Raw genomic sequence first — 27,560 nt, 5'->3', positions numbered from 1 at the left:
GTGCAAATAGTTTTTCCTAGGCCAAGCTCCTTTCATTTGATCATCAGTCTCCTGTGAGGAACTGTATCGAAGGCTTTTGCAAAATCTAGGAAGACCACATCCACTGCTTTTCCTTGATCAAGATTATTGCCCACTATATAATCCATATACAGATGGTAGTTTCAAAAACCATCACTGTTTCGTATATATCTGCAAATCAACTGATCTATAGATTTATCTACAGGCGGATCAGGCAGTGTGTTGTGCTTACACACTGTCCGATCCAGCGTGACTGATGTCACGAACGGGGCAGACATTTACATGCGCCTGCCCAGATGCGCTGTCAGTCACCGCCGGATTGTACAGCGAGTGTACGGGCAGTCGGCCAACCTCCCGTACACACAGCACGATGAGCCAATATATCGCCCATCGGCTGTGCTGCAGGGCCAATGCAATATGTCTGTGAACGACGTAGTTCACAGACAAATCGCTGGTACACATTGGCCAACGAACCATCGATATAGCTATATCACCCAGTGTGTATGCACTTTAACATATCAGGGAAAAGCGGCACAATGATTCAAGCGAAGGAAAGACTATACTAGGCACCCAAGGACAAACATCAACAGACACAGTGCTGAATTAAGGAGATATACAGGTAAAATATTATAGAAAGCATGCATAGGCATGCTCACTATGGGGCTGAATCCGACCCGATCGCACGCTGCACTTCCTCACAGCAGTGCGATCGGGTCTGGAATGTGCATGCGCGTCATTGCCCGCAACGATGCTAACTACGAAGAAAGCAGTCGCAGCGGCGACCACAAGAAGATTGACTGCAGGAAGGTGTTCTGGGGTGGCAGCTCACCGTTTGGAGCCGTTTTCGGGGAGTGGTAAGAAAAACACAGGCGTATCCGGGCGAACGGAGGGCGGATGTCTGACATCAAAGCTGTGACCCTCATCGCTGGACACGTCGTACAGGGTAAGTATGTCCAGCCCTGGTCTTGTTTTGTGTGAAACTTTTTTAGCATAGCAGGGCTGCACAAGCGATCGCAGCCCCGCTATGCTAAAATACACTCCCCCATAGGTGGAGATTAGTTGATCGCACAAGCAGCAAAAAGTTGCTTGGTGCGATCAACTCGGAATGAGGGCCTATGTGTTAAGTTGAGGATCGGGGAGGGTGTGTGTGTGGGGAGGGGGGGGTGAGGGGGGGGGGGGTGGTGCATATTGAGAATCTAACCATCCAGTACAGATTTTGGCAAACCTGGATTCTGCGTTTCAAGAAATGTTTACCTGTAACATTTACTAAAGAAATCCAGGCTTGAAAATCCGGACCTGTGGGAGCCATCCATGACCTGGCCAGGCCTACCTTTACTACTGTGCATAAATTAACAGCACACTGTATACTATATGTATCAAGACCATCATCCTCCTTACCGCTAAGGCAGCAAAATTTTGGTGCAAGAATCAAAATGGGACTCCAGTAGTGGTTAAGGCCATTTTCACTTGTACCCAGAAGACTTGAACTGTAGAACATTCCCATCATAAAGGCCAGAAGAGGAGTATAGTCTTTTATTAGGAACAATTCAGCAGTATATTCCACCGCTCTTTTTGACCAATAGACAATTGAATAATAAAAGCAAAGTGCAGCTAAAGTATCCAACTCCAGCAATATGAGTAGTCACACCTGCTCTACACCAGATACAAAGGACGGGACTTTAAGTGTTTCGCCACCTGTAGTATTAGAGGCTTCCTCAGGAGATAACTTCATATCTTCTTAGGGAAGTGTGGATATTTTGTATGTTTCAATATAGTAAGAAAGAGTCAGTGTTTGACAGAGCTTCTATAATTTTGTGATTTGTAATCTGTGAAGCTGCCTCATAGAACATTATGTTTGGGGCTTATTGCCCAGTAAAACGAATACTTCGTGGTGGATTAAATTAACAGTGAGATGGCGCCAGAATAGCTTCTGGTGGCTTTGCGGGATGTATTTCTGCTCATTTCTGCAACTGTAATAGCACTTATCAGCCACAGGCAGCTTACTTCTAAATGAGTCTGCCGCTTTGTGTGTTGAGTGCTCATTTCATATTTTGATTGGATACTTTATGCATCTATCCAATAAAGATCATTAACAAAATTAAAATAAGACAACAGCAAAAAGTCTGGTTAAGACATCATGGGGTTATTCATTTCAGTGTGATGGCCTCTGTAACATTCATGTGAAGGCACTTCACAGCCGGTTACTCACTATTTTCCCTTACTCCTCATAGATTTCAGATGATTGGCTATCATTTGCAGTTCACCATTGTGGAGGCACACTCGGCCTCATTCAGGTGCAGTGGCACCTGCGGCCATCGTTGAAAAGTGCCGATCTGTGCATGCACAAACGGGTCCTGCGACATAGGACGGAGAGTAGCAGCAGTCAGTGATTGACAGTCTGCTGCCGTCTGAGAGGCAAGGAGGTGGAGGCAATGGCCTCCGTTTGCGAAAACAGAGGCGTGTCGCCGCCATGTAGGGGGAGGGAAGAGGCCAGGGATCTCTGTTGTAGGACAGATATTTCCTGGCCTCTGCGATGGGCAGCTTGCATGGCACAATGGGTGCCACAAGCCGCTCAATGGTGGGAGAAAGATCTGATGCTGCATCTTTGGACGCAGCTGAGATCACTACTGCAGTGGGAGGTGTCTGCTTGTAATAGACGCCTCCTGCTGCATTACCATACAGTGCTGTCAGTCACTGCTGCTTCCAGGGAACCACATCTGAATGACCCCAATGGTGCTGAACTGGATTACCCAAAATATGTACATTTATACAGATTATCTGGACCACATGGCTGCCACTGTGGTTACAACTACATGCGAAAATAACAATGCTTTACAGTGAGAAATATTTCTTTGACATTAAATGGGTGGATCAATAGCATTTTGTTGCATTTCCTATACTGAACAGCTCCAAAACCTGATGTGTGAGTTCTCTTCTAGCATCAGTTATCATGTTTATTCTCATTTGTCTTGAAGGGGTGAGGACAAGTCCTAAAACCTGAATGAAGACATGTACCTATGTATGGCACAGGTGGACAAACAGTGGCAACAGGATAGTACTGAAATATACTGCAGGGTGCATTGTTCCAGTTTGTCCCATTGAGTCACATAAGTTGTGAAAGAGGAACAATCTGAAGCCTTGGGTAGAAGAATACTTGACTATACATAACAACCAGGCTGAGCTGACGGCAATGCTCATCATGATAAAATGTGGTAACACTACTCTTCTCAACTCTTATACCACTAACTTACCCAGCCATGCAAAATACATTGCTATCTTCTCTCCGAAGTACTTCCTGATGTGGTCCACTGGCTGGTACTTGTGCCACTTTCTCCAAGAAGCCCAGTACTCAAACAGTATCTGTCTGTATGTCATACATTTAGGGTCTGTCCCAGGTATGTGGGTGTATTCGCCCTGAGGGAAGTAACACACAGGTCATGCACTGTCATTGCTGATGATCTGGAATGGATTAGAAGTAAATGTTAGCAATTCTCAAGGAACACAGTTCATGGAAATGCAGCTAAAGAGGCTCTTGAGTTGTTGATTGGGCATTTTATCCATCTTTACAGGAATACAACATATGGATATTTCTATATCTATATTATCTATCTATATATATATATATATATATATACATATACACACACGCACACACACATATATATATATATATATATATATATATAGGCAAATACCGCTGACTCATCACAAAATCTCCTGAACCATACGGACTAGGAACCTTAAATTTGGACAGTAGCTTGCTTTTGTGATGTAGGCACTCACTAAGAAGGTATTTTTCAAAATTCCACCCACAAAAGGGTTAAAAGGGGTGAGATGATTATTGGGAATTCCCCCCTCACAGAGGAGAGTTAAGACAGCCCACCCAGCCATGGCTATAAAGAATGCATGCTCTGTTCCTGGACTTCCTTGACAGTGGCAGTTGAAGAGCAGTCCAGGAACAGAGCATGCATTATTCAAATAGAGGAGCCACATCATCTGCCACCCCTAAACACTGTCAAACATTGCTGGCTGTGGCTCCCCTATTTGAATAATGGACTGCTCTGCAACTGCCACTGGCAAGGAAGTCCAGTCTTATGGTTCAAGAGATTTTGTGATGAGTCAGTGGTATTTGCCTTTTAAGTACTTAACCAACCTAGCTCCAGTCAGGAGAGGATAGTGACTCAGTTATCAGAGGTTAACCTGTCACTTGAACTTAACATTGCCAAACCTCTCAGAGAGCAATAGGAGGAAAGGAGAGATAGATATATAGTCAGAAACTGCTTATCTGCTGTGTATAGGGTACCAACGGCTCTCCCATTGACTTTAAGTGTTGTGCGAAAATCTTTACTTTTTTTTACCTCAAAGGAGGAGCCCTAAAGAGAGCGAGAAGCTAAGCACGGAGACCTAGGGCTCTTTGGAAGTCAGTCTATCCCTGCAAACCTTACATATTTAACATACAACGGGCGGAGCTTGGACTGTCGTCCCAGCATTTACAGCACTGAGTAGGGCAGCATCGGAGGTGGGACGGGGCAGAGAAGGAGGCAGATTATTCTCCTCAGCGCCAGCCTTTTGACAGCATCAATCCAGGGAGGGCCCATCTGGAGGTGCGGCCTGACAAAGGCCCTCATTCCGAGTTGTTCGCTCGCAAGCTGCTTTTAGCAGCTTTGCACACGCTAAGCCGCCGCCTACTGGGAGTGAATCTTAGCTTATCAAAATTGCGAACGAAAGATTCGCAATATTGCGAAAAGACTTCTCTGTGCAGTTTCTGAGTAGCTCGAGACTTACTCTTCCAGTGCGATCAGTTCAGTGCTTGTCGTTACTGGTTTGACGTCACAAACACACCCAGCGTTCGCCCAGACACTCCTCCGTTTCTCCAGCCACTCCCGCGTTTTTCCCAGAAACGGTAGCGTTGTTTCAAACACTCCCATAAAACGGTCAGTTTCCGCCCAGAAACACCCACTTCCTGTCAATCACATTACGATCACCAGAACGAAGAAAAAACCTCGTAATGCCGTGAGTAAAATACCTAACTGCATAGCAAATTTACTTGGCGCAGTCGCACTGCGGACATTGCGCATGCGCATTAGCGACTAATCGCTCCGTTGCGAGAAAAAAATAACGAGCTATCAACTCGGAATGACCACCAAAGATTGGCATTACACTTGAAATTCTATAGCAAAGCACAGGTATTCAGCTAGTCTATAATAAATGTATTTATTGGGTCTGGTACGCAAATATATCATTGTTTATGAGAAGAATCAATATGAAACAGAAGTACTACACTTCCCTATACAATGAGCACTTTCCTGGGTTTTTACTTTTGGATTATGCATCTGAGGTTACGCTACTAGTACAGTGTCACGTCCTTGACACTCCCATAACTTCCATAAGATGCATCCGCATACCACCTCCATGTCACCAGGGCAAGATTTCTCCTTTGGGGGGGTCCAGGGCACTTATGACAGGGGGACCTTTCGCCACTTCTCCAATCCTTGTCCTGTTGTAAGACCAACACCTGGCTGTGCCCCTTGTGTGCCCCCTACTCCTGCGCCTCCATGAGGCAGCCGCAGTAGCTCAGGTTCTACCTGCTTCTGGGGCAGACTGCAGACATGCCTCTTGGGCAGCAGTGACCCCCTTTTTCCAGCCCCAGCTTTGATATCCAGGGCTGATTCTGCTAGTCTCTTGCCTCTGCCACTAGCAGTAGCTTTACTTATTGCCGTGATGCTGCTGGGAGAGCTGCTGCTGCTGGGCTTGTGGTGGAAGCTGGAGACTAGCAGAATCATCCCTCAACAGTAGCGCTAGAGCTGAGATGGAATAGCTCCATCGAATGGGAAAGAGGAGGTGTGGAGAGTTTCCAGCCCACCCCAACTCATTGTTTGGTCTGCCCCACCACAGGACTGCAATTCAGTAGGGTGCTCAGGCTGTTGGGTTCCCTGACAGAGGCGGGTTCTGGGGCACTCTCCCCCGTTGCCCCCCCTTTAATCCGGCTTAATCGCACTGTGACTCCGCAAGCATGGACTCAGGACACATGCTCAGTACAGAAATAAAATTGTTTAGCTGTGTGCAACATCAACATTGTGTCTAACTCAGAAACAAGCCTCTAGGGTCTGATGCAGACTTGGTAACAAATAGTTGCGAATAGTTTCTGATCTTTACGCATTTGCGTAATACACACCCTTGCTGAAACTCGGGAGTCTCACTCAGGAGAGCAGTTAAATATGGCTAATCCCAACCAGAACCTTACAGAAGCACTTAAAGTCCTTTCTTTGGCAGAAAACCTTTGTAACTTAATTCTCTGTTATCATCCCTTAATGACATCTGGCCTGCTATCAAGATCCCAAAACGTGGGGGGCGTGGCCTAGCGGGACATGGAGTAGCAGCTCGGTGCGGGCGCTCTCCACCTACACTATCCGACTTACACATCCTGAGGAGTTCCCCCGAGCCCGTTGTTCCTGTATCTGGTGGGGAAAGGTGTTGTGCTGCCGGGGAGCTACTGTGTGCCGCTGGACGAGGCGTCTGTTAAGCTGCTGGATGCTTCTTATCCCCGCTCTCCCCCCTTCTAAGATGGCGCCGTGACTTTCGGTTCGGGCCCTGCGGCGCGTCTCCTCAGCGTGTGCCGCGCTGGACGCCCGCCTGGAGGAGACATCACTCGGGCTTGTCTATCTCTCTGTGTCAGCCCCGACCCAGCAGCTTCAGCTGAATACCGCGGTGAACCGGATCTTCCCCCTGTGCTGCCCGTGTGCAATGGAGCCAGAGGCTGTTTGGGCCACGCTGTGTATCTTATATTAAACATCGCCCTCCTGCCTCCCTGAACCTTGCCTCCCTCTCCTGTGGGTGTACGCTGGACTGGCTGCCGCTGCTGAGGACCGCCTGGAGGGGACGCCGCCTGAGTCTGCCGGCCGCTCTCTGTGCCATCTCCGAGCCGGCAACACCAGCTACGAGTCGCGGTGAGTTAGATCTCCCCCCTGCGCTGCCCGTGTGCTACGGAGCCAGGGGCTGCTTGTGTCACGCTGCTGGCATTTGGGACCACGCTCCAGCCTCTCTAATCCCTGCTTTTTACCCCAACGGGTGTACTGTGTGCTGGTTGCCGCTGCTGGGGACCACAGTTTGTTTAGTGCGCCCCTGGGCCGGTTGTCTGCCGGCGGGACCGGAGGACTGCCTGTCTGGGTGGTTCTACATAGATGACCTGATTCTCTCCCTCGCAGGGAGTGGTGGCCGCGATATCCTCTGCTCATAGCTGCTCCTGGACCCATAGTTCCCTATCCTCTGGTGCTGACCTCTGAATTCTACAATCAAGTTGTTTTGATATCTTTGCTCTATATCCTGCTGCTGCTGTGTCATCTCCGAGCTGCCCAAGGTCACTTGTCTCAATATATCTAATAATGGTGCGGAACCACCATAAATCTGCCGCGGCCCAGCTCGCACGATACTCGCACACTCCTGGAGGGCATGCTGTAACACCAACTGGAAGTGGGGACTCCCCCCCTCCGGCCTCCCCCAGTCAGTACTCTTCGTCTACTGAAGTTACCGATGATGTGCTGCAAAAAGTGTTGGAAGTCCTAGAGGCTAGCGAGTCCCGTCTCTCTGACAAGATAGGTCAGGTGCAATCTGACTTGACCATAATTCATCACGATATTCAAGAGGTCAGGGAACGGGTTGGGGAGGTCGAAACCCGTACATCCACTTTGGAGGACCAGATCTCACCGCTTAGTTCCCGAGTCACTGCCATAGATGGGCAGCTGTCCGATATCAAAGGCAAAATGTTGGACATGGAGGGCAGACTCAGGAGGAATAACATCCGATTTGTTGGGCTCCTGGAAAAAGAGGAGGGTACTAGCCCGGAGGGGTTCATCGAGACTTGGCTTAAAAATTATTTTGGTGCTGACTCCTTTACGCCATTCTTCACGGTTGAACGAGCCCACAGGATCCCTTTCAGGCCGCTGCCGCCGGGTGCGCCACCGCGCACGCTGATTGCAAAATTTCTCCACTATCGAGACCGGGACACTGTTCTATCTCTGGTGCGCACCAAAGGCCCGCTGTTATGGAACGGTTCCAAGATTTCTGTGTTTCCTGATTTTGCGCTGGAGGTGCAAAAGGACCGTGCACAATTTATCCCGATTAAGAGACGCCTCACGGAACTTAATTTACAGTATGCAATGCTTTTACCCTCTAGGCTTAGGGTGGTAGCAGACGGTGAAACAAAATTCTTTGCTACTCCTCGGGATGCTGCCCAGTGGCTAGACCGTTGGGCTCCGGCTGGGCGGGCGCTGGCAGCTGATCCATGATGTTTGTTCGCCTATTTCTCTTTATGCTCAAAGGCCACGGTTTATTGTCATTATTTAGGTTGCAGTGGGTTGCCCGGATGATGTTATGATGATTGTGTTCTTGTATATCATCTCACTATACCGTAGTATGCGCACTATTTTTATTTCTAGGGCTCGGGGTGGTGTCTCCCCATCCTCCTTTCCTGAGGGTGGGGAGCCAACACCTTTTGTCTTTAGGTCATTTTATTCATTGCTCTTTTTTTATGTTGGTATAGTTTTTCTTTTCTTTGTTAGGGGGACCAGTTTATTGGGATAAAGTATGCCTCAGTTCGGGTGGGTATACAGGGAGGGGGGTCAGGATGGGAGGGTTTGTTATTTGTCTGTCTTTTTTTTAATGTTTTTATTGCAAACATTATGGTGTTTTTTATTTCGTTAACTATGCTCGGTGCTAGGGTTGGCGCTTTGTGCAGGATACACGGGACTGATCGATGTATTTGTTTTGTCCTGACTTATGGCTTCTGATCGCCTTAAAGTTTTGTCCTGGAATGTCCGGGGACTGAACGATAAAGTTAAACGTTCCCTTGTGCTCCGGCACTTTAAACAATATGGTGCGGACATAATATGCCTTATGGAGACCCACCTGGTGGGGGCAAAGGTCCTGGCTCTCAAAAAACCGTGGGTGGGCTGGGCTTACCCCTCCACTCACACATCCCACTCACGGGGTGTGTCAGTTTTAGTTCGACGGTCAGTCCCGTTTGTCCTTGATCAGGTCCAACTGGATCAGTGGGGCCGTTATGTTTTCCTGAAATGTCAAGTGTACTCCATGTCATTGCTTGTCCTTGCCGTTTATGTGCCGCCCCCTTACTCCCCAGAGGTTCTTAAGAAGGCTGCTGAAATTATCACATTGTATCCTAATGTCTCCATTGTTTGTCTTGGCGATTTTAACAATGTCATAGATTATGCCTTGGATAGAACTAGAATATCGTCTGACGCTCCTGTGGTGCGTAGGAGGGACTTTGCACTTTTGGTGGAAAGTCTGGGCCTAGTTGATGCGTTGAGGGTCCGCCACCCTGGCGTACATCAATATTCTTGCTTTACTCCTGCTTATTCATCCTTCTGTAGAATAGACCTGGCTCTCACCTCTAAAGATTTACTGCCGAGATTGGTTGATGTTCAGTATGCTACTAGGGGCATCTCTGATCATTCTCCGATAATTCTGAGTTTGGATTTGGGAGATGTTAGGGGTGCAAGGTTCTGGCGGTTTAACTCCTTCTGGCTGACTCAGATGGGCGCTGGGGCGGAGTTGGAGGAGATGTGGGGGGCCTTTTTGTTGGAAAATCAGGGCTCGACATCCGATACAGTTCTATGGGATGCCTTTAAGGCATATGTGCATGGTACCCTAATTAAATCAGTAGCTGTTTTGAAGTCTGGTTATGCACAGGGGGAAAGAGATATTGAGGCTAGTTGTAGACGGTTGGAGCTTCAATATCTGGCGGATAGTCTGGAGACCACGAGGGAGAGGCGGTTGCTTGCGCAGGCTGCCTGGCGCGACTATTTGGTTGATAAAGCTAAATATCGGCTGCTTTATAACCAACATACGTACTATGCAACGGGTGATAGACCTGGTAGTTTTATGGCGATCTTGGCAGGTGCGGATAGGGCCTCTACTACGGTGCCTGCTGTCTGTATTGGAGATGATGGGGGTCATTCAGAGTTGTTCGCTCGCAAGCGGATTTTAGCAGATTTGCTCATGCTAAGCCGCCGCCTACTGGGAGTGAATCTTAGCATCTTAAAATTGCGAACGATGTATTCGCAATATTGCGATTACACATCTCGTAGCAGTTTCTGAGTAGCTTCAAACTTACTCGGCATCTGCGATCAGTTCAGTGCTTGTCGTTCCTGGTTTGACGTCACAAACACACCCAGCGTTCGCCCAGACACTCCCCCGTTTCTCCAGCCACTCCTGCGTTTTTTCCGGAAACTGTAGCGTTTTTCCCACACGCCCATAAAACGGCCTGTTTCCGCCCAGTAACACCCATTTCCTGTCAATCACATTACGATCGCCAGAACGATGAAAAAGCCGTGAGTAAAATTCCTAAGTGCATAGCAATTTTACTTGGCGCAGTCGCAGTGCGGACATTGCGCATGCGCATTAAGCAGAAAATCGCTGCGATGCGAAGATTTTTACCGAGCGAACAACTCGGAATGACCCCCCATGTGACTCATTATAACACTCCCCACATTGTAGGGGATTTTGTAGATTACTACAGACAGCTGTATAGTTCTAAACTAGTCCACACTGCACCAGAAATAGACATGTACTTGGCTGCAATCTCGATACCCACACTGTCTCTTGATGCCATTGACTTTTTAGACTCTCCCCTGACATTTGTCACAACTGAGGGCTGGAGACCGTGACTGGGAGCCTCAGTTGTAGGGGTTGACGGGTACCTGAATGTTGGAGGAGCGATGGGACTCCTGGACATGCGTAAAGACAGTAGCAAGGATGCCCGAAGGCGTGACCACGACAACTGGAAATATCTTTCAGTGATTTTATTCAATGAAAGTCATAAAACGTGCAAAAACAATAGAAAGTCACAAGTGGAAATTTAGGTGTGCAACTGGTTAATACCAGTAACCTGGAATGTAGAGAAAAGTTCTGTAAACTGTAAATGAAGCTAGGGTTCGCTGGAAAATTGAAATAGAAGCTGGAGTGCGCTGGAAAACTGTAGTTGTTGAAGAGTGGCTGCTGGAAAGCCGGAATACAGACACAGGTGAGTAAGGTGATGTTGTAGAGGGTCAATCACAGAGGTGTCGTGTTACACCACAGAGTGTAAAGGCCCATACACACTTGACGATAAAATGAACGACGTCGTTCATTTCAGCCCTCATCAACGACGTCGCTCATTATATCGTCAAGTGTGTATGCATCCGACGACCACCGATGCGCGGCCCCGCGGGACGTTAACGACCCTCGCTTATCTGTGGAGCATGTATGCTCAATTTCCACTATGGTCGTTACTGACCAGAGACGTCGTTGAATGTGTATGGTGTGAAAGACCAACGACCAACGACCAAGCCACTGTTCACCAGCCCTGTTCCCAGCTCATTATTTTAATAAACTGTTCAGCTTGGATGCTTCAACGATGAATGGTCTTTGGTCTTTCGTCTTTGGTCTTTCGTCTTTGGTCGTTGGTAGTTTGTATGCTCATGTCGTTTGCTCAGCTGTTCAAGGGAAGTTCAAGGGAAGTCGTTAACGACGGTCGTTAACGATGTGTGCATCGTCAAGTGTGTATGGGCCTTAACACAGAGGAGTCAGGCTTGAATGCAGGAGAGTTCACTGGAGAATCTGTAGAAGACTGCACACAGGAACCACTGGAGACAAATGAAGCACTGACGATTTGCTGGGTGTGGATACAGGATATATATACCCACAGCCTAGCAGGGATTGGTGGGCAATTAGGCTCCAGCACTGTCTGTACAGCGGATAGGAGAAACAATGTCATGTGATTGGAGTCCAACATGGCTGCGCCCATGAACACACACAGAAGGGGATTAAAGTACTCTAGCCATGTAGCAATGGCGGCGGAGGCCGCAACAGCAAAACTTCACGCGCCCAGACGCGCACAGCGGCCACAGGGACAGGAAAGACAGCGGAAACACATGGAGGACATGCATCCAGAAGGGAAAATGGTGTCTCAGTACCCGGATCGTGACAACATTGACTGAGTTGGAATCCGCGGTCAAGTCTTTTCCTGGAGGTAAAACCCCAAGACTGGACGGGATACCCCTAGAGCTCTATAAGAAGCATCTGTCCTTTAATGGCCCTAAACTCCTTAACATATATAACAATTTATTTGTGCAGGGAAGGTTGCCTGATTCTATGGCGGAGGCCCTAATTATTGTTATCCTGAAGCCAGATAAAGATCCGACACGGGTTGAATCTTATCGTCCAATCTCCTTATTGACGACTGACGTTAAGATTCTGGCTAAAATGCTGGCGACAAGGCTGAACTCTGTGATTCTACAGTTGATTCATGATGACCAGTTAGGGTTCATGCCGGGCCAGTCCACTTTGTCAAATCTACGCAGACTATATACTCACATCCAGGCTCCTCATGAAAACGCCTGCTCCTTGGTTATTGTTTCTTTGGATGCTGCTAAGGCGTTTGATTCAGTGGAGTGGGCCTTCTTGTGGGGGGCACTGGATCGGTTTGGTATTGGACCAAATTTTAAAAGATGGGTCCAACTCCTTTATTCTGCTCCCACGGCTAGGGTTTCGGTTAATGGCCATATATCCTTTAATTTTCCTTTACAGCGGGGGACGAGACAGGGGTGCCCGTTGTCCCCGATTCTTTTCGCGCTGGCCATAGAGCCTTTAGCCTGTATTGTTAGATCTTCCCCGCGGGTGGCGGGTTTCCGGTTGGGTGGCAGGACAGACAAAATTGCTCTCTATGCAGATGATATTCTGTTATTCATATCTGATTATCCCACTGCTATGCCTCATGTTCTGGATATAATTGACACGTTTGGTGGATTCTCTGGGTTATCCATCAATTGGGATAAATCCTGTATCCTCCCACTTAGAGGCCCCTGTCCTGCTTGCCCTCCCGGGGGCTTGCCGCTATGCTGGGTGGATTCTTTTAAATACCTGGGGGTACGAATTACTAATCGGTCCTCACAATTTATTGATTTAAATATACGTCCACAGCTGGACTATCTGCGGTCTCGTATTAGGGTGTGGGGTAAGCTGCCATTTACGGTTACAGGAAGAATGAATTTAATTAAAATGATGGTTCTACCTAAACTACTGTATGTCCTTCAGCATTCCCCTGTTTATCTTTCCCAGAAATTATTCGCTACTATAGATGGTCTTCTGTCCTCATTGGTTTGGTCCAGCCGTAGGGCTCGGATTAAATTGGACACGTTAACTAGACCCCGTGACTCAGGCGGCCTTGCCCTTCCTAAATTTAGATTTTACTATCTGGCGGCGCAGCTTTCCCATTTAATTTCTCGGACCACCGATTGATCTGTGGATTTATTAATCTCCAGTGTGCTATCGGTATCTGGAATTAACTTGACACCTCTCCAGCTTTTATTAAGTGACAATGTTAATCTCCTCACGATGCCGCTTGTTAAACAGGCTATCATGGTGTGGAGACAGGTACATTCTATGCTGGGTGGGGAGGGTTGGGACCTGGACACTCCACTGACGCATACTCGTGCTCTTCCTCAATTCTCCTCACTACAAATGGGCTCCGTTTGGGGTCGATGGGGCATCAATTCTCTTACTCATTTGTACTCCTCGGACACACTTAAATCTTTTGGACAATTACAACTTGAGTTTAACATACCCACGTCATATTATTATAGGTATCTCCAGCTTCGCCATGCGTGCACATCCCAGTTTAGTGCGGCTCCGCCTCTCCTTCAGACGTCTCCTGTTCACCTGCTTCTAACTAATACTGTTGGCTCCGGGGTTGTCTCTGCTCTTTATTCTACTCTGCTCAGTGCCCATCACTCTGGTAGTTTTCCTCACCTTAAGTCCAAATGGGAAGTAGATTTGGGTCCTGTTTCCTTAGATATGTGGGAAGAGGCTTTGGGGGCCTCACGTATGGCCACCACATTGGCTCGCTTTCAGCAGATACATTTATTTATTCTCCACCGTGTATACATTACCACCACCCGTCTCGCTAGCATAGGGGGATGGAGTGACTCCAGGTGCCCGAAATGCGCTTCTTTAGATGGCACTTTCTGGCATTTATTGTGGGCTTGTCAGGTGGTACAGACCTTCTGGCAGGCGGTGATTCGGATAATTACTTCCACGGGGATCCCATCTGACGTGTTTACCCCCCTTGTGTGTAGCCTTGGTGTCATTGATGAGGAAGTGCTGGATGCATACTCTAGAAAATACGTCCTTAACTTATGCGCTTTGGCCAAAGTGCTGATAGCACGCTCCTGGATGGCGTCCTCAGGCCCTGATATAAATAAATGGATCCCGTTAGTGAACTCGGTGGTGTCCCATGAAAAGTTTGTTTACATTTCTAGGAAGGCCCCGGACAAGTTTTATAAGGTATGGGATAGGTGGCTGTCGTCCCCACACAGTCAATGTACACGTATTTCTGTGCCGCGCTGACACCTGGTAACCCTTTCATGGTAATATTATCAAATTCGCTGTTAGGAAATCATATCACTCTTGTGAATATTATATGATTGTTTGCAATTTGTTTATTCTGTTTTTGTGTATTATCTGGTTATGCATACAGTATCTGTTCACTATATTCTGTATAGATTTGGCATACTGTGTTACTGTCTGTTACTCTGTTTGTATGTCTGCAAAAATCAATAAAAACTTATTGAATTAAAAAAAAAAAAACATCCCAAAACGTATTTGCAGACCTCATTGTAAATAAACCAATGTAGCAGCACTAATATAGGTCATGCATAATATAACCTGCATGGTTACTTTTACACTGCACAGGGTCTCACATCATGCAGAGGGTATGCTTCAGTTAGCACATCTTCCCGCAGTAATCTCTCCACACCGACCTCACCCTTGCAGGCATTACCATATGAAGTACGAGCCAGAATCTCGTAGAGCTGGAGAAAGCACAAACTGCATTAAACATGTTTTTTTTCCATTTTTGAACATTTAAATGTGTCACAATATTACTATTATCAATATAATAAACATTTATTTATATAGTGCCAGCACTGTAGCATTTTACAAGTGGAAACAACACAGTAATACAGGACTAAGTATTACCAAACAGAGGGTAAAGGGTCCTGCTTGAAAGCTTATATTACAAACTAATGTACTAAGGTGAGAGAACAGGCCAGTAATGTCAATTAGGGTAGAAATATGGGCCCTCATTCCGAGTTGTTCGCTCGCAAGGCGATTTTAGCAGAGTTACACACGCTAAGCCGCCGCCTACTGGGAGTGAATCTTAGCTTCTTAAAATTGCGACCGATGTATTCGCAATATTGCGATTACAAACTACTTAGCAGTTTCAGAGTAGCTTCAGACTTACTCGGCATCTGCGATCAGTTCAGTGCTTGTCGTTCCTGGTTTGACGTCACAAACACTCCCAGCGTTTGCCCAGACACTCCTCCGTTTCTCCGGCCACTCCTGTGTTTTTTCCGGAAACGGTAGCGTTTTTCCCCACACGCCCATAAAACGCCGTGTTTCCGCCCAGTAACACCCATTTCCTGTCAATCACATTACGATCGCCGGAGCGAAGAAAAAGCCGTGAGTAAAAAAACTATCTTCATAGCAAAATTACTTGGCGCAGTCGCAGTGCGAACATTGCGCATGCGTACTAAGCAGAAAATCGCTGCGATGCGAAGATTTTTACCGAGCGAACAACTCGGAATGACCCCCATGGTAAACACACTAACAAAGAGGAGCAGCCCAAGCAATGAAAGCCCTTTAATATTTTTCTTCTCTCAAGTACTACATGTAAGTCCTTAATGAAATCATCATTAAACATGATATTTAGAGGTGGACAGGCAGTCATCAAAGTCACATCTACTGAGCATAATGCAACACGTTTCTGTGTTGTCAGAGAAAGTGGAGGTAAATAATGAAGCATGAACAAACTAATCAGGGCTGGCTCAACGCACGCTCTAGCAGTGCGCCCAAACTGGGGCACCAAAGCTAAAGGGGCATATCAGACCAGCAGGATGCAGTTAAGATGCTGGCTGTTGGGATCCTGGCAGTCGGAATACCGACGGCAGAATCCAGACACCTGTTAGAATATCAACAACAGAATCCCGACAGGGTCAGGAGGCCGATGCCAGAATCTCGACAGCTGGCATCCACATTGTTAGGTCTTAGGGTTAGGCTGCGGGGAGGTTAGGGTCAGGCACCACGGGGGAGGTTATATTTAGGCACAAAGGGGGAGGGTTAGGTTTAGGCACCACTGGCGGGGAGGCTACGGGGAAGGCATATTTAGGTTTAGACACCACCGGGGAAGGTTAGAGTTAGGCACTAAGGGGGGCAAGTTAGGGTTAGGTTGTAGGAAGGGAGGGTTAAGGGGATAGGAGGGAACATACATACATTGCCCTTGTCGGGGTTTCAAAGTTCGGAATGTCGGCGTCAGTATTGTGACTGCCGACATTCCGTCCTCTGGGATCCAGCCAACACTGACACTACAGAGAGGTTAAAATGCCTGCTGTGCACAAAACATGAAGTGGGCTGCGCATCCGTCTGTCTGGCTGCGGCCATCTCCCCCTCTACCAACCAGTAACAAGCAAATCCGAGTTTCTTTGCTGTGCTGAGCAGAGAAGCATAGAGTGCCTCTTGATGTCATCCCATTCCTCCGCCAAAGGAAAGAGGAGCCATTCAGCTGAGAAGTGGGGCAGGCAGACACAGGGAAGCCAGAAGGCAAGAAGGTAAGTAAGAGGGGGCTGCAGAAAAACATGTGGTGAAAGTGACACAGGATCCATAAGGGTGGAAGTGACACAGGAGGCTAGGAGGAACGCAGGAGGCACAAGGCTGGAAATGATGTAGGAAGCATGAGGCTGGAAAGGACGTTGGGGGCGTGAGGCTGGAAATAACACAGGGTGCATGAGGCTGAAAGTGACGCAAGGGGTAGGAGGCTGGTAGGGACACAGGGTGCATGAGACTGTAAGGAATGCAGGGGGCATGAGGCTGGAGGGGGATGCAGGGGGTAGGAGGCTGGAAATAACATAGGAGGCATGAGGCTGGAAGGGACATAAGGGGTATTAGGTATGAGACTGGAAGGAATGCAGGGGGCATGAGACTGGAAGGGACGCAAGGGGTAGGAGGCTGGTAGGGACACAGGGTGCATGACACTAGAAGGGATGCAAGGAATGCAGGAGCAATTTACAACGGAACATCTTTTTCGCGATCTGCCCGTCTTAATTCGGTCGGACGACTTAACAGCAGTGGCGTAGGTAAGCCGCTAGGACGGAACGAGGAGAAAAGCGGCAATGGCAGAAGCCGCAAAAGTTTTCCGCTGGGCGGAAAGGCATGTAAACGCTCTATTAGCGGTCTTCGTTCCGGGTGTAGACAACGGAGAAATAGACTTCCTCAGCAGACACGATCTCCATCCAGGAGAGTGGGGTCTTCATCATAAAGTTTTCGCAGAAGTGACAAGTATTTGGGGATTTCCTCAATTAGACATGATGGCGTCTCGCCTCAACAAGAAACTTCAGGGATATTGTTCCAGGTCAAGGGACACTCAAGCAAAAGCAGTGGACGGCCTCGTGGCACCATCGGTGTTTCAGTCGGTCTATGTGTTCCCTCCACTTTCACTCTTTCCGAGGGTGATAAACATAAGTGGAACAAAGGTTCAGGCGATCCTCATTGTTCCGGTCTAGCCAAGGAGGGCTTGGTATCCAGATCTTCAAGACTTACTCATAGAAGATCCCTGGCCTCTTCCTCTACGAGAGGTCCGGTTACAGCAAGGACCGGGCGTGTATCAAGACTTACCGCGGCTTCTTTTGACGGCATGACGGTTGAACGCCATATCCTAACCCGAAAGGGTATTTCCGGGGAAGTCATTCCCACATTGTTTCAGGCTAGGAAAGGAGTAACGGCGAAGCTTTACCACCATATTTGGAGGAAGTATGTGTCTTGGTGTGAATCCAAGAAGGCTCCTACGGAAGCATTTCAGCTGGGTCGTTTTCTCCATTTTTTGCAAGCAATGCAGGCCTAAAGTTAGGCTCCATTAAAGTGCATGATTTTAGCCTTATCAGTTTTCTTTCAAAAGAGAATTGGCCACCCTTCCAGAAGTTCAGACTTTCATGAAGGGAGTGCTGCACATCCAACCTCGATTTGGGCCCCAGTGACACCATGGGACCTTAACGTAGTGTTTAGGTTTAGACACCACCGGGGGGAGGTTAGAATTAGGCACTAAGGGGGGCAAGTTAGGGTTAGGTTGTAGGAAGGGAGGGTTAAGGGGACAGGAGGGAACATACATACATACATTGCCCTTGTCGGGCTTTCAAAGTTCGAAATGTCGGCGTCAGTATTGTGACTGCCGACATTCCGTCCTCTGGGATCCAGCCAACACTGACACTACAGAGAGGTTAAAATGCCTGCTGTGCACAAAACATGAAGTGGGCTGCGCATCCGTCTGGCTGGCTGCGGCCATCTCCCCCTCTACCAACCAGTAACAAGCAAATCCGAGTTTCTTTGCTGTGCTGAGCAGAGAAGCATAGAGTGCCTCTTGATGTCATCCCATTCCTCCGCCAAAGGAAAGAGGAGCCATTCAGCTGAGAAGAGGGGCAGGCAGACACAGGGAAGCCAGAAAGCAAGAAGGTAAGTAAGAGGGGGCTGCAGGAAAACATGTGGTGAAAGTGACACAGGATCCATAAGGGTGGAAGTGACACAGGAGGCTGGAACACAGGAGGCACAAGGCTGGAAATGCTGTAGGAAGCATGAGGCTGGAAAGGACGTTGGGGGCGTGAGGCTGGAAAGAACACAGGGTGCATGAGGCTGAAAGGGACGCAAGGGGTAGGAGGCTGGTAGGGACACAGGGTGCATGAGACTGTAAGGAATGCAGGGGGCATGAGGCTGGAGGGGGATGCAGGGGGTAGGAGGCTGGAAATAACATAGGAGGCATGAGGCTGGAAGGGACATAAGGGGTATTAGGTATGAGACTGGAAGGAATGCAGGGGGCATGAGGCTGGAAGGGACACAAGGGGTAGGAGGCTGGTAGGGACACAGGGTGCATGAGGCTGGAAGGAATGCAGGAGCAATGAGGCTGGAAGGGACACAGGGCACATGATGCAGGGGGTAGGAGGCTGGAATTGAACATAGGAGGCATGAGGCTGGAAGGGACATAAGGGGTATGAGGCAGGAAGGGACGCAGGGTGCGTGAGGCTGGAAGGAATACGGGGCATGAGGCTGGAAGGAATGCAGAAGGCTGGAAGGGACACAGGAAGCATGAGGCTGGAAGGGACACAGGAAGCATGAGGCTGGAGGGGACACAGGAAGCATGAGGCTGGAGGGGACACAGGAAGCATGAGGCTGGAGGGGACGCAGGGGCCATGAGGCTGGAAGGGACGCAGGAGGCAGAGGCTGGAAGGGATGCAGTCTGCATCGGATGGCACCATACCACAGCTGTCACTGACGTGAGTGTCATCAGCCTTCTGCCAATGGTCAAGGCTAGAGAGGAACTGCACCAAGCAGGCAGCCACTGCAAAGTCAGTCCTGGGGGTAAGTAAAGGAACAAGGGTGGGAGGTGTTTATATGTTAAAAACTGCTGGTGGGTAAGGCTTGGTTTTTTTTCTTTAGTTGTATATGAAGAAGAAATGCTGGCAGTGTGGGCTTTGGGTGGGCGTTGATAGAGTTGAGGTAGGTGTAAAGAGAAGAGGGGAGGAAAAAGTAACTCGTTGTAGTAATTAGTAAGGTGCAAGTAAACTAGCACCTAATGATACAATAAGTGTTGTGTATAGTATGTGTATAAATAAGTTCCAGCTCCGATTAACACTTAACAAAGCTGCACCCTCTTTATATTTCTACACTTACTATGTGAAATAAGTGACAACCCAGTGCACGAGAACATATTTTATTAATCCAATAAGGTTATTTTACATTTATTTTTATATCTTTACAATTGTGTGTCACATACCAGATGTAGCCATGCTCATCGTAGCTACACATCCCATCTATGTGCACACACGCCGTGCTGCGTATTTTGCCGGCCCATTGAAAGTGAATGGGATGCCTTCGCATCTAAGGCGTACGTGCCTTAGGCGCAAATGCATTCATGGCAAACAAATTGGGAAAGTGCCTAGACATAGGCACGATGAGCGTGGCTACATCTGTATGTGGATGTCACTCTTTAGTGTGTAAAAATAAATTTGAGAACCACTGTTCAAGACACCTGAAGTGCATTGATGTTTACTTCGAATATATACGCACCATCTGATGACGTTGGGTATTTGTGAAAAATGTTTCTTTGTTACCACTTCCCAGATATCTGTAAAGAAGACATAGATGGAGGAAAAGTTACTGCCAGCTTGCATTACATTACTGCAGATATTTAAGTTTTTTTGCACCCCTCCATCTTCCTACTGGGGAGGGTGCTACTGGGAGGGGGCGGTCACAAAACACACACTCACTCACACATACTTACAAACACTCACAGATACACACACACACACACACACACACACACTCACTCACTCACTCACTCACTCACATACCTACACTCACGGCTGCTGCAGAAGACCCGGCGCCTACTGCAGTAGCAGTTAGTGTCAATATGTGTAAGTGAGGTATGTGACTGTGACCACCACTCCCCCCCACCCCCTCTTCTCCTCCATGCAGCCCCCTCCCCAGTGGGAAGATGAAGGGGAGACCATAAGACCGGTAAGAATAATTTGTTTCCCTTGTGCAGCTGGGCTCTCAAAGCTGAAGACTCTGCATCAATTTTTTTTTACATCTGTTTCCATACTTGCTAATATCCAGGCTGCCTCCTCTGGGAAGAGGGAGCCAGCTCGGCATGGCGGGGGTGTGGCTCAGCACACTGGGGGCGTGATGGAGGGGGGGGGTGATGCTGGATTGGGGTGGAGTGGGGGCGTATCATCGTGGACCCGCCCCCGCTACACAATGCCGACATTACAGGCATTATGAGGAAGGGGGCAGGGCCACGATGGCGCAATTCATCAAGAATCACCTCATCGCCCCCCCCTTTCCTGTCTGCGGGAGCTTGTGTGCGACTGCAGGGAAGTGCGGACAGGTGCCTTTGGCCGGGAGACTTGCCCTCTCTTCCAGGAAAACCAGGACCGCCACCCAATTTTCGGGAGTCTCCTGGCCATTCCAGGAGATTAGGTAAGTATGGCGTAGATCCTGGCCTCTGTACTACCACAAAACGTGCCCTCCCTGCCCCAAGCGGCTGCAGACTGTCAATCTCTTGATGTCTGCAGCCGCAGTACATCCGACATTGCAGAACCTGTACTGCTCAAACACATGAGCAAAGTACCGAATGTCAGTATTTGCAACCAATGCGCATTTGTGTCGAGGCCTGAATCAGGCCCACCATAAGGCCTTATTCAGAGTTGGGAGTAGAGCAAAAAAGAGCAAGTATCTGAACATACACAAACCATGTTTCTATATGGGCTGCAAAACTATAAAATTTAGCAAGCTCCGAAATGCATTCCCAATAGGATTTCGCCATCTCCAGATGGCATTAACCTATCAGCCTCAGGCTCCCAGTCTGCCACCCCCCAGTGACGCACGCACCAGCCGCCAGCAGTGCATGCTCAGTATGTGCCGGGGACCTGAACCAGGAAGCAGTGTGACAGTGTTATGCTACCACGTTACTTCCAGCTATTCACCAGGAAAAGCTGTTATTACAGCCCGTCTCATGGCAAGAGAAACTTAGTACATTTACATGAAAATATTAATTTTCACTTTGCGAATTTATGCGAAAATGTTTTCTCAAAACCACATTAAAAATGCAGATTATGATAAACATGCCCCTTAATGCATTTCCTTTGAGAGGGAAGACAAGACTAGCACATACTATATTTCCCTACTCTCCTGGAACGGCTGGGAGGCACCCAAACATACAGTAGGCATTTCTATAATGGGTGCAATTTGTGTGGTGCACTATGATGGTCAATGACGTGATTTGCGCTAAATTTCATAATTGTAGCAATGCCCCTATTTCTCATACGTCCTAGAGGATGCTGGGAACTCCAAAAGGACCATGGGGGTATAGACGGGATCCGCAGGAGACATGGGCACACTATAAGACTTTGAATGGGTGTGAACTGGCTCCTCCCTCTATGCCCCTCCTCCAGACTCCAGTTAGATTCTGTGCCCAGAGAGACTGGACACACACTAGGGGAGCTCTCCTGAGTTTCTCTGAAAAGACTTTATGTTAGGTTTATTATTTTCAGGGAGCACTGCTGGCTACAGGCTCCCTGCTTCGTGGGAGTGAGGGGAGAGAAGCAGACCTACTTCTGTGAGTTTCAATGCTCTGCTTCTTAGGCTACTAGACACCATTAGCTCCAGAGGGTCTGATCACTTGGTTCGCCTAGCTGCCCGTTCCCGGGGCCGCGCCGTCAACCCCCTCACTAAGCCAGAAGAATGAAGCCGGGTGAGTATTAGAAGAACAGAAGACTTCAGTGACGGCAGAAGACTTCAGAGTCTCTGAGGTACCGCGCAGCGCCATTGCTCCCACACACAAGCGGCACTACACGGGTGCAGGACGCAGGGGGGGGGCGCCCTGGGCAGCAATTATACCTCATAATACATCCTGGCAAAGAAGTATACAGTGCATAGGCACTGTATACAGTCCCCCGCCAGTATAAAAATGTCAAAAATTATCAGGACTGAAGCGCGCCGAGAAGGGGGCGTGGCTTAGCCCTCACAACTCTATACAGCGCCATTTTCTCCTCACAGAGACGCTGGCCCACCAAAAACACTGTGGGACATCTAACAGTGAAAAACGGAGGGGGGCACAGTGTTTAGTGCACTATAGGTTTATATAAGAAGCACTATTTAATTTATATAAATGAGCGTGTGGTTAATGAGTTGTTAAAAATGTCTGTGTTTTCCCTGTCAGATACTGGAATCTACCCATTATAGCGATTTAGTACACGTGTGTCGACATGTGTGAGTGCTCTGCCACAAACAGCTATGGGAATCCCTCTGTCGGCGTTGCCGACTCCTGATGATACTTCATTCAGTAGTTGAAGTGTCAGCATGTTGGTAGTTGTAAGCTTTTCCAAAGTAAACACGGTATGGGAGACAGTCGTATGTGGGTGACCCTGTCGGCACCAACTGTATGACTGGGTGGAAATTAACATGATAATGTAAAAAACCTATAACTGTGTGTGTGTGTGTGTGTGTGTGTGTGTGTGTGTGTATATATATATATATATATATATATATATATGGTAAGGATCCATTGAGCTGTAGCTTGAGCACAGACGTGGTAGTATTTGTGGGGGAGTGATATTAAAATTATATATATATTTCCCTCAGACCCCTCGGGGTTCAAAGAATGTTATTTTGCCCGGTTACTACTCCCTGTTGTCGACGAATACTATGTCTTATGTCGACCAAAATGTTTCATGGTAAGATCCACAACATTGGCATTCAGTACATGTTCATACGCATTCAGAACACATTAATGTCACTAGGGACCCTGCTGTTCCTGACAAAATACATATACGTATGATGTATATATATATATATATATATATATATATATATATATATATAATATGTGTGTATATGTGTATTTTAATATGTATATTCATATTACGATTTCTAATGAATGCTGAAGTAAAGTTATTCCTTATCATATGCTGATCGCTCTGTTGATAAGGCTCTAGGTCAGCCGTGACGAGAATAGATGGTCTTAAATCCTCACGAGGAGTACGAGTGTTTATTCTTTTCTCGCCGTGGATAGAATAAAATGAAAGTCAACCCCTGGTCTGCACGGGGCCCTGTCACAAAGGATCGTATACAGGAAGCTAAGTGATATTTTAATTATATGCTTTGATGATATTTGCATTACATGCGCATGGGGGAGTGCTTGTATTCAGAGATGGTCGGTTACCTTGTTATCCGAAATAATTACCCTGGGGAGAGATGGGATATTCCTTAAGTTGGGTCTTATCTAGAACATTGCAGCATGCTGCCGTGCGACTACAAGAGGTAGGCACTGACTCCGAGAAATACTGGAGTATCTTCTCTATGAAGGTGTAACCTGGTTTGGGGATGGCTTTGTTAAGTTGATCTCGGCAGATACCATTGGTAAGTCTACCTTCTTGAGCTATGTTCCCTCACAACGGATGGTGACGCATGTTTTGTGGATTGCAGTAATTTTGACCGGTTGGATACCGTTTTGTTTTCCCCTTCTTTGTAGGTAGAGGAAGGTGAAAAGGTAAGAGGTCTGCAGCTTTTTTCAAGTTCGCAGAAGCAGATATCGTCCTCTGTTTCTACCACATCCACCACATGTCGCTGGGTCTATCTTGCTGGAGCCCACACCAGTGGGACCTCGTCTAATACTCTTCAGTCGGTCCTAGAATGGACTTGGACCAGTGAGTTAAGAAGTCCAAAGGGGGACATACTGGAGTTTCCAGATGATTCCCCTCACCGATTCTTCTCTGGACAGGGAGGTAGTATGCGACGCCATACAGTAGTTGGGTCAGGATCAGGACGTTGTCCTGCTGTCTCTGTCACAAAAACAAAACAAAAATGTTATTCAAGCTTTTTCGTGTTTCTGAGCCGGACAGCTCGGTCAGAACAATCACAAAAATATTTCTACTTAAGAAATTGAACTACAAGAGGGAATCTCTCAGGGCAGGGATCTCCAACCTGTATAAGAAGAAAGAGGGTGTAAATGCGGTTTCATCTGCATTAAGCTTACATGGTTTTGCTATTCAGGTTTGTCATTGCCATTTCACCGGAGTGGTGGCAGTATGATGCTTTTCCTCCAATAGTAAGAGCCATTATTATTCTGTACTGGGACGCTCTCCCGACTACGGGTCAAGAAACAAGTGGTAGAAATCGTTGTCTCTCTGTGACAGTACTTCAACACAGAGAATCACTGTTGATCCCAATGACGCAGTTGTCGGAGTAGGGAATAAGATTAGATTCTGAACTGTTAAGAGTTGATTTTTCCTGTGGAAAAGAGATCTGATTTGCAACAGTGTAAACCCATCAATACGTTCCGTTGATGAAGAAGATGGTTGCGGCCTACGAGGCCATTCGGTGAGCAGGTCAAATGCCAGAGTAGTTTTTGCGGGACCAGTTGGACATGTGGTCCGGGTCTCACATGCACTTGCACCGGTAAATAATCCTATTTTCCAGGACCAGGATATCTCTCCTGTGGTGGCTGCACAGTTCTCACCTCCTAGAGGGACGAAGGTTCGGGATCCAGGATTAGATCCTGGTGTCCATGGATACAAGTGTCCGAGGCTGGGGAGCAGTTTTTCCAGGGGAAGAAATTCCAGGGGAAAAAGATCAAGCCGGATAGCTTGTCTGCAATAAGCATTCTTGAATTAAGAGCTATTTACAACGGAACATCTTTTTCGCGATCTGCCCGTCTTATTCGGTCGGACAACTTAACAGCAGTGGCGTAGGTAAGCCGCTAGGGCGGAATGAGGAGAAAAGCGGCAATGGCAGAAGCCGCAAAAGTTTTCCGCTGGGCGGAAAGGCATGTAAACGCTCTATTAGCGGTCTTCGTTCCGGGTGTAGACAACGGAGAAATAGACTTCCTCAGCAGACACGATCTCCATCCAGGAGAGTGGGGTCTTCATCATGAAGTTTTATCAGAAGTGACAAGTATTTGGGGATTTCCTCAATTAGACATGATGGCGTCTCGCCTCAACAAGAAACTTCAGGGATATTGTTCCAGGTCAAGGGACACTCAAGCAAAAGCAGTGGACGGCCTCGTGGCACCATCGGTGTTTCAGTCGGTCTATGTGTTCCCTCCACTTTCACTCTTTCCGAGGGTGATAAACATAAGTGGAACAAAGGTTCAGGCGATCCTCATTGTTCCGGTCTAGCCAAGGAGGGCTGGTATCCAGATCTTCAAGACTTACTCATAGAAGATCCCTGGCCTCTTCCTCTACGAGAGGTCCGGTTACAGCAAGGACCGGGCGTGTATCAAGACTTACCGCAGCTTCTTTTGACGGCATGACGGTTGAACGCCATATCCTAACCCGAAAGGGTATTTCCGGGGAAGTCATTCCCACATTGTTTCAGGCTAGGAAAGGAGTAACGGCGAAGCTTTACCACCGTATTTGGAGGAAGTATGTGTCTTGGTGTGAATCCAAGAAGGCTCCTCCGGAAGCATTTCAGCTGGGTCGTTTTCTCCATTTTTTGCAAGTAATGCAGGCCTAAAGTTAGGCTCCATTAAAGTGCATGATTTCGGCCTTATCAGTTTTCTTTCAACAGAGAATTGGCCACCCTTCCAGAAGTTCAGACTTTCATGAAGGGAGTGCTGCACATCCAACCTCGATTTGGGCCCCAGTGGCACCATGGGACCTTAACGTGGTGTTGCAGTTTCTTATGTCACACTGGTTGGAACCTTTACGAAAGGTTGAGTAAAATTTCTCACTTGGAAAGTGGTCATGCTGTTGGCCTTGGCGTCCGCAAGGTGGGTGTCGGAATTAGCGGCTTTGTCTCACAAGAGCCCTATTTGATGAACCAAACTATTGTGATGCCTGTGGCTACAGAAGCTTTGGCTGATTCGAAGTCTCTCAATGTAGTCAGAGTTTTGAATATTTATGTCGCCAGAGCGGCTCAGATTGGGGAAACAGAGGCTCTGTTTGTCCTGTATGCTCCCAACCAAATTGGGGTTCCTGCTTCTAAGCAGATTGTTACACGCTGGATCTGTGATACGATTCGGCATGCTCGTTCTGCGGCTGGATTGCCATTACCGAAGTCGGTGGTGGCCCATTCTACCAGGAAGGTGGGCTCTTCTTGGGCGGATGCCCGAGGAGTCTCAGCGGTTTAACTTTGCTGAGCAGCTACGTGGTCGGGTTCAAACACTTTTGCTAAGTTCTACAAGTTTGATACCCTGGCTGATGAGGACCTCATGTCTCTCAATGTAGTCAGAGTTTTGAATATTTATGTCGCCAGAGCGGCTCAGATTGGGGAAACAGAGGCTCTGTTTGTCCTGTATGCTCCCAACCAAATTGGGGTTCCTGCTTCTAAGCAGATTGTTACACGCTGGATCTGTGATACGATTCGGCATGCTCGTTCTGCGGCTGGATTGCCATTACCGAAGTCGGTGGTGGCCCATTCTACCAGGAAGGTGGGCTCTTCTTGGGCGGATGCCCGAGGAGTCTCAGCGGTTTAACTTTGCTGAGCAGCTACGTGGTCGGGTTCAAACACTTTTGCTAAGTTCTACAAGTTTGATACCCTGGCTGATGAGGACCTCATGTTTGCTCAATCGGTGCTGCAGAGTAGTCCGCACTCTCCCGCCCAGGTCTGGAGCTTTGGTATAAACCCCATGGTCCTTTTGGAGTTCCCAGTATCCTCTAGGACGTATGAGAAAATAGGATTTTAATACCTACTGGTAAATCATTTTCTTTTAGTCCGTAGAGGATGCTGGGCGCCCGTCCCAGTGCGTACTGTATCTGCAGCTATTGGTGGTTAGATTCAGATGGTGTTTCTTTTCAGTCAAGTCTGTTGCTGAAGTTATTCATACCATGGCATGTGGTATGCTATTATTGGTCGTGTTTACACACAGGTTGTGTTACATTTTTGGTCAGCATATTGCTGTATATTTTTTCATGCCATCGGCTGGTGTTCTTTAGAATGTCACGTTTGGC

At 47.8% G+C, this 27,560-nt stretch overlaps 1 protein-coding gene across 2 annotated transcripts in view; it reads right to left on the bottom strand.

Annotated features, from left to right (window-relative positions):
- ANO7 (anoctamin 7) overlaps positions 1-27,560 on the bottom strand; it is a 492,742-nt gene that overhangs the window by 135,548 nt on the left and 329,634 nt on the right. For both annotated transcript variants that reach the window (XM_063915810.1, XM_063915811.1), the window contains exons 8-10: positions 20,179-20,236; positions 14,772-14,882; positions 3,270-3,432 (exon numbers count right to left, since the gene is read on the bottom strand). In XM_063915810.1, coding sequence (XP_063771880.1) covers positions 3,270-3,432; positions 14,772-14,882; positions 20,179-20,236 — 332 coding nt within the window. The remainder of the gene's footprint in view (positions 1-3,269; positions 3,433-14,771; positions 14,883-20,178; positions 20,237-27,560) is intronic.

The sequence above is a fragment of the Pseudophryne corroboree genome, chromosome 4, assembly GCF_028390025.1.
Source record: "Pseudophryne corroboree isolate aPseCor3 chromosome 4, aPseCor3.hap2, whole genome shotgun sequence".
In the NCBI taxonomy this organism is placed as follows: domain Eukaryota; kingdom Metazoa; phylum Chordata; class Amphibia; order Anura; family Myobatrachidae; genus Pseudophryne; species Pseudophryne corroboree.
This window is presented reverse-complemented; position numbering and strand designations above follow the sequence as displayed.